Source organism: Rhea pennata, chromosome 1 (assembly GCF_028389875.1).
Source record: "Rhea pennata isolate bPtePen1 chromosome 1, bPtePen1.pri, whole genome shotgun sequence".
In the NCBI taxonomy this organism is placed as follows: Eukaryota; Metazoa; Chordata; class Aves; order Rheiformes; family Rheidae; genus Rhea; species Rhea pennata.
In genome coordinates this window covers 32,044,562-32,056,577 of record NC_084663.1, presented here as the reverse complement: position 1 = coordinate 32,056,577, position 12,016 = coordinate 32,044,562, and the positions used below count along the sequence as shown (strand labels likewise).

At 38.7% G+C, this 12,016-nt stretch overlaps 1 protein-coding gene across 1 annotated transcript in view; it reads right to left on the bottom strand.

The window, feature by feature from the left end:
- PDZRN4 (PDZ domain containing ring finger 4) overlaps window positions 1-12,016 on the bottom strand; it is a 251,259-nt gene that overhangs the window by 12,638 nt on the left and 226,605 nt on the right. Inside the window, exons 6-7 of the mRNA XM_062567416.1 lie at window positions 4,580-4,678; window positions 2,525-2,587 (exon numbers count right to left, since the gene is read on the bottom strand). Of these exons, the coding sequence (XP_062423400.1) occupies window positions 2,525-2,587; window positions 4,580-4,678 (162 nt within the window). The remainder of the gene's footprint in view (window positions 1-2,524; window positions 2,588-4,579; window positions 4,679-12,016) is intronic.

Below are 12,016 nucleotides of genomic sequence, written 5' to 3'. Positions count from 1 at the left end.
TACAAATGATGTTCTCTATATGTATTCAGTTTTGTCCAATTTGCAGCACAAGAACTGCATTATTTTCACTCCAGTAGCAAAAAATACACGGCCTATTTGAAAATGGATGAGGACAAAACTGGAAGATGGAAGAATCTTATTATTTGCGGAAAAATAAAATATCACCCAATATTTAGTCTTTTGTGAAGGTTCAGTTTCAAAGCAGCAAGAACTTCTTGGTTGAAAAGTACAGAGAAAGCTGTTTTTTTTCATGTGTGTGTGGTCTGAACATCATGACTCAAAATTACAGCTTTAATATAGATTAAAGAAAACGCCGATACACCCTGACCATCTAAGTGGCAAAACTTTTGCGACACTTCAAAGATAACATGGAGGAATAACTGTGATTTGTGGGAGACCACACAACCATCGGGGAACACAGAGCTGCCCTAAACTGAAATGCGGACACAGCCACAGAAGCCCAGGACAGATCTTCAGCTCGTGCAAAACACCAATAGCTGGAGTGACTGCTCGACTGATTCGCATCCGCTGGGATGGCAAAGTTGTGTGAGGTTAGTGAGAAAGTGAAGTGAACAGTTCCAGCCTCAAAAACCTGAGGAAATCTGATGCACTTTTATGAGACAGACATAACCCATGTCATCTGCTACCCATATAAAATGTCCCTGCACTCAAGGATCCTGCTTTCTCCAAACCTCTCTGTAATCCCAATATAATGGCAGTGTCACCTTCCATTTCTCTGAATTATCTCATCAATAAGAGAAGATCGAGGGTCAATATGTTTTCAGATACGAAAATAAACCCCACATAACTCTCTGGGTGTTAACTTTAATGATCAAACTCATTGCTATCTATCAGTACTGACATTACAGTAATGCTCTGTTCTACAAAAAAACCCACAAGAGACTTACCTATTCTTTCTCTCACCCTTGGAGTCTTTACTCATAAATGAAATGAATTTCATTAGAAACTTGAGAATATTTGTCTGAACTCTACTTTGCTCTCCACTTCATCCAGAAATTTTAGGAAAAAAGTAGCCAAAAACTAATGTATCATAGATTTCCTTACTTTAAAAATGCACAAATGTTGGAATTAAAGTTTTTTTTTCACTTGGTCAAGTGAACCTTACGTCCTGTTTGCTTCCTTTGGCGGATTTTTATAAAAAGATGTAGAAGACAGCACATCGACTTATCCATTTACAATCATATCCCATAATGTGGCTGCATAACCTCACGACCCTGCACCCCACTGAGGGGCTCCCTGCCCTCCTGCAGTAGCTGTGTGTGTTTTGTGTGGGAACACGACCTGTCCTGTGAACATTTTCCACATTCTCGACCACCCCGAGAATAAAACAGCAGCCCCTGAACAAGCTCTCACATTAAAATGTATCCTATTATTTCCTTTTTGAAATACAGGCCACTTTGGTAAGCCAGCTTGTAGATCCTATTGTGCTCAGGAGATTAGCTAGATTCCCAAAGCTGATATCAAGGTAAGAAATACAGCTACAGCTTTCAGCAAAGATGTTTCCTGCGGAAATGAAAAGACTGGAGGCAAAGACTGGACTGATCTCGCAACATCCAGAAAGCTTGTGTGCCTAAATTAATGAAGAGCAATTACTGAGCTGTTTACTGAAAAGCAACCTGTCATTACCAGTAGCTACTTCTGGGGATTCGGTGAAAAAAGGTCAACAAAGAAAATTTCAAAGCAAATTGACTGGAAAACAGGACTAAAATACAACAATACGGCAAGAAGTTTCCAAATTACTGATTTTGGTAGTAGTTTTGTGATTTTGTCACCGATGCAAAATGGACTATTCACTGCCAGTTCAAAACTGAAATTTACTGTCATTTTAGCTATTTTCCTCTCTTTAGAGTCAAACTGCCTTCCTTCCTTCCCCCAGACCTAACAGCTAGCCATCCTCACTTACCAGCACTGCGCTTTATTGCACAAACCTATCTTAGGGAGCTGCAGCTCTTTACATGAGTGGATCTATAGAAACCAAAGGGGAAGAAAAAAGCCAAGATGGTGGATTAGCAAAGAACTCAGAAAAGTGAGATTTTTAGTGGTGGAGTAAATAAAATATTAACACAAATCTGACGAACCTCTCCTCATGTTCACTCAGCACTGTCTTTTCTATGAAAAGCCTCTTGCTGTCTATGGCTTGAGTGAGTTTTACCCAAATTTATATAATCAGTGAGTAAACTTCTGACACTCACAGCTATGTTTGCAGGATCCCTATTTAGCATTTGACACGGAGATGCACACAGGAAAAATGAGATTTGCTAATAAATGTGGCAAAGAAAGATGCAGGATATAAGGGCATGAGCCAGAACAAGTTTGTCATTCTCATTTTTCAGTACATGCACTCTAGCTCCCAGCTATTGTGTTAAAAAACAGACAGACATGGATTTTCTCATCGATCTCAGTAACAAAGAGAACTATCTTCCCTCATCAACAATCCACAGAGAAAACAGTACTGCATGTTTGTCTGAAGAAAGAGTTCAAGAAAAAGTTTCTTGTCACATACTTGCAAAATGCGGTCTCCCTCCCGGATCCGGCCATCTCTGGCAGCAATGCTGTTTGGATCAACCTGCATAGGACAATATTCAAGAACTGAACATGGAAAGACCTTTACTGGAAATGACCACAGCTGAAGAATTTGAAACAGTACCATTCCTTGCTCTATACAGAGACAGTTTATAGCTTTCTTCAGAATCACATGGACTTAGCAGTTCTCTGAATAATCGCAGAAGCTTGTTTTAAATAAAAATCTAATGACAGAAAGGGTTGGGAGCATGTGATTTTCAGATTAATATTTTTCTATGCACCATCAGGCACTAACCTTCAGCCACTTGAGCACTAAGAATTAACAACAGAATTCCTCTGCCCTGGAAAATCACTAGGGACTGCGGTGATTTTGGAGCACCTGGTACCTTTATACAAATGGGTCTGTCTTTGGGAAAGAAGTAGGTTTATTTCTCTTTCATCAAAACATTTACTACTAAATGTTTGTCTCAGTTATCTATCTGCTGTTTCCTTGGGAATTCTGTAGCTCTCAAGGAAATAGAAAAAACAACAAAGGAGCTACATTATATAGATCACTCTCAGATCCTGTAAAATGGTTCTGTTCTGAGTCAGTTAATTTTAAGTTAGCTTAACATAAAGAGATGTTTAGGGCTCCATTAACAGTTTATCAAAGTCACTATAGCTCATCCCTGAGAAATGACCTACTGTTCACAGGGCAATTCTATCTATCACCTTTCACTTGATGGTTATCTAAAACCATTTATTTCGCCTTGTCATGCCACAAGCTATTTTTTCAAACCAAATATTTGAGTTTAGCATTTGTTTTGCAGGTTGCATCCTCTACAGCTGTTAGATATTACTTTCTTCTTGGGCATTGTCATAGAAAAAATGATTCTGAAGTGCTTAATCAAGTATGAAAGACAATATAATTATGTTCACTTTAAAAGGTTTGAGAGATTGCCACTGTGCAAGAAAAGCAAAAAGAAATCTCATGAAAATCAAGAAAAGAAATCTCAGATATAATTTTGGAAGTTATTAAAAAATTCCTTTATTTCCTTTCTTCTCGCTAGGTCAAACGGACTTCAATAGCAGCACTTATACATCTGTTGGAAGAATTACTCTTGTGTAGTTTATATTAATTCTTTATTCTCGATCTAAGGCTGAGTTTCTCAGATTCTTTGACGTTACTGCTGGCCTGTTTTTATGCGATTTGCTTTATTGAGACACAGGAAGATTCTCTCTACCATTCACTCTGTCCATGACGTTCAGGATATGGTACAACATATTACCTGAACATGACAGATTGGGAATCCAGTTCACCCAGGACAATCACAAGCAGGCTTGAACACTAAGAAGTTTTGCCTTCTCCAGAAAAACAACCCTCTTTAAAATGGTTGGAAACACAAATGGAATTAATGTGCCTAGGAATCTTTTGCACTGATAATATGGAACAGTCTAAACACCTTCTGGAATGCCAGGTTTTCCTGAGGAAGCCAAGAGAAACTGAGGGCTCATCCCATCTAAGGACCCAGTATTCTATTTTTTGACTGGCAAAACTGTGAGGAGTATTAGGATAGGCCAGTCTTTCTGACATATTCTCCTTTCAAGCTACTCTCTCCACTCACCGCTCTTTGTGAACATACTGTAACTATAACAAAAAATACAACTAATAAGATAATGATTAGCTATTGTATGATTAATGAGGCTGCAGCAGCAGGAAAATGCAGCAGGGTGTGGAGAAGGTTTTCTCCTTAAAAATTCTGCCTGATTTGCCGTATAAGGACAGATTTCTTTCAAAATTCAGACCATGCTCAGACTCCTTTGTACTTCCCTAACTATGATGTAGTTAAAAGCATTCAGATTAAACAAGCACACTAGTAATAATTATACTACTTGGGCAACATAATTTAAACTGATAATTTAAATGAATTGAAAGTGACACAAGCTGGCTGATGGCCGATGTTCCTGCAGCCTGGGCTCAGAGCACTTGTTCTTATGTTCCCTGTTGTGCTCCTCGCCTCCACCCCACACCCCCTCCCCGCTATCCCATCTTTACCTCGCTGACATAGATCCCCGTGTCTTCCTCATCATCTGTTCTGTAACAGACCGTCAGTCCCAGCTTCTCCTGGCTGCTAATGCGGCACAGCTCCACCTCCTACAGGAAAACACACAGGCTTGCATGATGCCTTTTGTCAAGGGTGGAAAAAATCATGTAGCACAATGGTACACCAAGCCGGTGACACTCTTGACCAGCCACTGAGAAGTTACAGTCTTTCCTCAATATGGTAAAATCTCACTACTGTACATCAGGATACATCTTGGAAATAGTAAAAGTTTGTTGCTACTGCCTAGGCTCAAGAGACAGCATTTTGTGTGCATCTTCATGGAGAAAAAATACACTGTGAATTAAGAAGGAAATATCAACATATTGCAGGTTCAAGCTACATCAAAACAGTTCAGCAAGATATGCCTAACTCTGAGAAATATGGATGTGCATTGATTTTGCCTTTTTTTTTTTTTTTTTTTTTTTTTTTTTTTTGCCTTTCGATAACATAAGCTGACTTACAGCATATTACATAGTCATTTCAGTCCCATCACACCAACAATTGATTTACAGGATAGAGGACAGACTGGCTACGCATCAATCAATCCATCACACAAGTGCCACTCTTTTCTAAGAGCAATACGTAAGCCATAAAGCAAAAGCATAGCCTTCCATTAATAGCATAATTCGTTCCCCAGCCAGTTTAGGGCCATAGCTTCAGTGTAGAAGTTGTTAGGTAACAGAAAGATGCTTCAAGGAATCTCCTGTGGAGTTGAACAGCCGTAGCATAGTCCTCAATTGTGAGATGATGCAGAAAACGTATTTTTAGTGCCCAATGTCCCAGCAGTGGCATCTCTTGAAAAGTGCAAATTTTAGGGCAGATGTCACAGTGATAACTACTACACACGCCCATCTGAGTTAAGCGTCTTTAGGATTTCACACAGGAATCATTCACAAAAATGCAAAGCTGCGCTTGGTTTGAACGCTTTAAAACAAATAATTGTACTAAATCCTGATGAATCCAATAACAGAGAGTATTAGCTTGTTTGTAAACGTGAAACTTCAGCATATATTTAGAAGGAGTCTGGAAGTGACATCTGGAGTTTGACTGCTTCTGCGTCTTATGGGCATGCAAGAAAAGAGGCACAAGAATCCTCCACAACTGACTTTACAGGCTGCAACGTAGGAACAGAAATTGCGGGACAGTGACAGAAGAGCTGTGTGTGCCCAGACCTGTGCTTCGGTTCCCATTTTGTGATACCAAGCTTGTTTCTCTCTATACCCCAGAGAGGTCATACAGACTAAATCCACAAATGTCCACAGGGCATGCAGCAGCGAGGACTCACTATCAACACCGATGGAGTCGTGGGGACCAGTTGTCAAACACTACAATGTACTGCAAAAACCTGCATTTCACATATACAATTTAACCAATGAACCCAGTACCATTTTCATTTCAGTTGAACAGGCTTCATAGAGTGCACTACTATGGCTGGTTCCCCTGCACTCTCACCGATATTCAAATCTACGTAGGTTTAATACCTGCATAAACTGTATAAACTTCTCCCCGGACTTAGGACATTCCATATTTTAATAAAACACTAAGAGAGTGTAAAAAAATACCGTCAAACTTGAAATACTATTTAGTTTTTCTTAAATATGACAGGAACTTTAAATAGTTAATTGTGTGGTAAGGAGTGGAGCTATTTACCAGTACACGTGTTATATATCAGATTTCAAAGAAGAAACACAGAACCATGTCTTATTAAGAAAGAGAATTACAGTGACCTGATTTTGGCACTGGGAATAAAAGTATGTATACTGAAGGGAGGCCTATTCAAAACCCATAATAATTGATGTCTCCAGAGGGAAAGAGCACTTGACTAGAACTGTAATATTAGGAAGGAATTACAGTAACAAAACGGCTTCAATTACAGCAACAAGGTATACTTTTAAGGAATAAAGAAGCTTGCAGTCCCTTGGAGGCCTATAAGGAAGCCTAAATACACCATAAAGGACTGAGACTGGGACCTTTAAATCAAAGCAAATGAGGAGCTGTGCGCAAGCTGAAATCCATTGACTTTCATCGTCCTGCCGGCAGGGCCTCGGATCTCCCCGTGCTGAGGCTGGACACGGACCCTAAAGACTGTTCTGAACGTAATCTCTTTGGTGAGGAATGACCTTGAAGTTCTTGCAGATGATTTGTCTCAAAATGTTTGTTACTGTAAAGCTGTATAAATGTTTCAGGCTGCAAACCGACTGAATCCTCTTGAAGTGTGTGGTTTCAACGAGCAGAATAATTTAACCATTTAGGGCTTGAAAGAGCGAAGAAGCAGCTCCATCCTGGGAGTCCAAAATGTTCGCCAAAGTCCTTGCAGGGAAGTGGCTGGCGTACATTCTGGGACAAATACCCACTGCCCGCGATGCACCAGGGCGGCCTCTGCACACCGCTGGAATTGCATGGTTTTCCTCTCTCTCACTAACAGAGCCGAGGTCTGTACTCAGGAGTTCTGGGGCTGCTACTCATTTCCTAAATGACTGTCTGGGGAGCAGGCTGATGACGCTGTGTGGGTGGCTGTGGCCATTTATAAGCTGGAGACACCTAAAATTGAGATACTGGTACTTAGTGTTAAAAGAGATTTTCCCAATAAACATTTCATGTTTTTCAGCCTAGATTCAATCAACATCTCAGTTTTGGGGAGAAGAGGAATAATGTCTCTTGGTCTGCATGAAAGTCATTTGAGATAACTGGCTTTTCTACCTCCCACCTGTCTGCATTATCAACCTCATGACATCTTCATTTTTTACAACAAACACGATATATTCTGGTAGTATTAAAAAGATCATGGCTAACATAATGTCTCTTGAAAACTAGAAAACATTTTGCATGAAATTTTAAGTCCATAAACTCTATCTTTAGCTGATAGTTGATAAGCATATCTTAAACAACTTCAACAGAGCGACAGTGATTTGAGACACCAGAGAATTTGGACCATCATGGTAAGAAGTATTTGACATTGCATTCAGTAACAGATACTTTTTGTTTTTTTCTTCTCTGATGATCTTTAACAGAAGAAATGATAAGTTTAGCAGCAGTAATTAATTTGTAAGGATGTGATTTCCTTCGTTTAAATCCCTTTTGATACATATACTTATGCACACGCACACACACATATACACACCCCTCTATAGTTGCTCTCTTTTATTTCAAGTTTTGGGTTTTCTGCATGTGCATGTGGGAACTGAACTCAAAATTCAGCATTTTAAGAATCTGTGAGAAATAATATTTGGGGATTCATGATGTGCGCTGACAGACAGATGGTGAAAGGAGAGGGACTGAAGAAAGAGCTCAGGAGATGACAGCCTCCCCCTCTTTTGGGCACTCTGGGGGCAGCCGCCTCTCAACATGAACAGTATTCTGCTGCCAAATGACAGAAATCAATGCCAAATCATTAAATCTTTGACTTGCTTCTTCTCTTCTGTGTGTACACAGAGCAATAATTCAGTGCATTGCTATACTGAAGACAATACTTGAAACTGTTTCATCATACATGATTTTTTAAAGAAAACCCATAGGGAAATCAGCTTAAGGACTAGCCTGTCTTGAAAGATGAGGACACAGATTTCCATGGTAGCCCACTTTGCCCACTTCTTCAGACATGGAAAATACAGCAAAGAGGTGGAGGTCAGGCTCATGAAGGGCTGAAAACTAGTTAAATTGGTTATCCTGTGAAGCGATGGAGCAGTGGCTATAGCCTCTGGCTCCTGGTTAAAGACCATCATTCGCTTCAGTGATGGAAAAACAGTTTAGAGGCTGTCAGCCTCAGGAGAGAGAAGACGAAACAAGTATGTCATCATTTTGAGGAGGGAAAGCTAGGTTAATACTATCATTTCTTTCAAGTGGTAGAGAAGTAGATTATAAATGTCACCAACTGGGCTATTGGCTTTCTAGAATTAATGAAAAGATGTTAAGGGCTATTAAAGGGGACCTTGTAAAAGTTTGCATCACTTGGAGGTTTCAGAGGGTCTTTCCACTAACAGCTAGATTACAAAGGGTAAAGCTGTTAGTCTGTGAGAAAACAGACCATGAGCCCTTCAGTGACTGTCCCTGAACACTCTATCAGGGGCAGAAAAAACTCTGAATGCTACACACTGTGCCTCCATAAACTGGAAAACAGATTACTACCTAAGAAGGAAGGTGTTAAAGAAGGATTTTACCTTACCCAGAAGATGTTGCTACAAGTTATTCATCTGATGTCACCTTGCTGGAATAACCACATGAACGAAAGCTCACTTTCCTCCATTTTCCCTTGGCATATAAGGCAAACAAAAATGTAGAGCTCAATCCAAGCTGGTTGTCATACACAGTAAACTCATGACATTCTCACCAGCCCAACTGCAACTCCCTTCACAGGACAGGTGATGACAGCAGTCCATAGAGGGGCTTCAGGTGCTCAGAGGTGGCTGGCTGGCTCTGAAGCTCAAGATAAGCTTGAGACATGGTGTCAGTCTTGCCCAAGAACTGACAGGGAATGAGCAGATTTGGGGTATCTCCATCTCTCTCTGTGTATACAGGACACCAGGCAGTTTACAGTAATCTTAGGGATTTGCTCATTCCAGCATGTAAACTTAACCTATATTAATGGTAACATCTATATGGGGCAACTTGATTAGATAAAGTTAGTTTATCTGATATCTACAGAAACTGGAAGCTGGAACAGAAATAGGGGGATAATGTTATTTTTGTTGAATTTGACCTGGGTTCACAGTAAGAGCAAAGACACTGATGCAGTTCTACTGAATTATTTCTACAGAACTGTAACTCTTGGGCTGCTTTAGTGCAATGCAGGCTTAATACTACGTCAGCCCTAAATGTTTTTGTGTCCAGCTGCTGGACACTATAATACTGTTTTCTGTTTTACGTTCTTTTTCATTTCTATCCACGTTCTATTTACTGGATGTGAAATGCATTTACTGTATTTACTGTATAACTAATGAAAATATTTCAATCAATTAAGAAACTTAAAAGGGAGGAAAAAAAGTTGCCATAGCAAATGACAGAGGAAGAACTTGTTGGTAGATTTAACTAGTTGCAAGATCAAGAAATTTTCTGATGAATCACTGGGCTCATTTTAGATGACTGGGAATATATTTGAGATTCTTTCTCTACCAATGTCCTATATCGAGGAAGAGAACTTTCCCTACCTTCTCAAACTCACAATCATTTTGAAAGCATTTAATAGAATGCTTACCCTTAAAAATAGTTTTTTTCATAGGCTTCCAGAAAATATTTTCTGTCCTTTAGTCAAAGCTTTGACCCATCAGAATTTTTCCAGCCATTAGCATTTTCTGATGCAAGTTCAAACACAACTAAAATGCTAAATACAGCATTAAATATTAACAATATTGTACAATTTAATTAAAAGTCTTAGAAACTTAAATTTGGAATCTATTCCCTGTTCAACTTTGACTGCTTTGTGTGGTCACATCAAGTAACATTTTGTGATCTGTTTTCCTCATCTATAAAAAACAGACAATAATGCAAACACGATAAGAACATGGCATGACAAAGGAATAAATGACTACAGAGTGCTTGAAAGGCACTGTAGAAATATTGTAAGTACTCTATGCCCTTATGGTATTCCCTTGCTGTCTCTACAGCAATTGTTGCACACGAGTAAAAGGACCAAGAAAGACTATCAAAATTGTAATAGCCATTGTGTTCTCTGCACCTGTACAGTATATCAGAGTAATGGGTCCCATGAACTCTGGTAACACCATTAGAGGAGGCAGTATAGAATCAAAATACGACATAATATTTGCTCTGAAATGGATGGCATGCAATCATTTCAGCTAACACTTAAGTCCTCATTATAAAGAGAAAATAATCTCACTGACTAGATACAGTAAGATTAAAATACCAGATTAGTTTTGTTCAGTGTTACTCTTCCACACAAATGTGTTATTTTAAAACCCGTGATTTTATTTCAAGATTTGTATTTTTGCAAGATGGTTAAATGGAAGATCCCAAACACATTCTGTTTATAACATACTTGACCAGGTCATCTCTTAGCACTGACCAGCATCCACCTTAACCCATTTAAGTCCATCACCTTTAGATGAAAATAATGTCAACTTTTCATGTAAGTTATATACCAGTATAATCGGGCCTGTAAAACCAAAATGCTGTGCTCTCTCCCCTCTCTCCTTTGAACAATTCTTCCGAACAGGAAAATTAAAGGAAAGGGCAACATCTGATATTTACAACTGTGCAATCTCCAGATTTTAAATTAGAAGCCAACTCAGCAGTACTTTTAGAGCTTTTAGAAAAAGAGGTCACCATGGGCTAGGGGAGAAGGGTTCCTGCTTCACTGGAAGAAAGATAAAAAGCTGGCAGTCTGAAGGAGCCCTTGTGTGGTTACACAAATGACGTAATTCAGATATACTTTACCTTCACTCACACCAGAAGTATGAAAAGGGTACATATAGGCTGAAATCTCTAAGACAGCTGACAAATTCCAATGAAAAATTCTGCAAAAATATAAAGATTTCTGAGGCAAAAGAAATCAGAGACAGTATATGGAGGTTTGTTTGCATTCAGCTATTTTGCTATACCATGAAATGATTATTGGATCAAAATGAGATTATAAGCCATTATCAGTTGCTACTATTTCAACATCAGGAAAAAATATAGAAAATACAAAACATAAAGTGTTATTTACATAGCCACGCAGAACAATCCATCATGAATTAATGAATTACGGTCAGTCACTAAATGCATTAAGCAAAGTGCACATATTCTGAAACAACTCCAGGTGTGCAGTGAAACACCTTTATTTTCTACTGCTTTACGGATAATCACCAGGCAGAGCTCCAAATGGTTTACACAATTTACCTCGCAGCTGGCATGACCTAAGAGTTTGCAAATGCTAAAACAACAGGATTTAGCTGACAGATTTTATGATTACATCCTTGTTTTCCTCAGTTTTTTTCTTCAGTACTTGTGAAGTGATGTCTTTGTACAGGTTAATTATTTTGAGTTATAACCTCAATTGTGGTTTCAGAAGAAATTGAGGTTTACTGAATGCAATGAATAGGCCCAATATCTGGTGATTCAAGGTGGAGGAATGTAATTGTTGCAATAAATTTTACGGAAAAGAAAAAGCAGTATAATAAAGAAAAATAAATTAGTAGCTAAATAAAGTAGTTATTTTTATCTTTGATTTTCCTTTTTACCTGCAGTAATATCTGAGAAGCTATTTTAATATCCATCTCGCTAACAGCATAATTGACAGAATCATTAAATGATTGAATGAAACAGAAAAAGCCAAAGAAGAGAGTGCTTACTGAACAGCTTAATGAAGAATTAACTGAGAAAGTGCGCTAAGGTCTCACTTATTTTAATATATTGCTTTTACTTAAAAAAAAAAAAAAAAAAAAACTCAATCC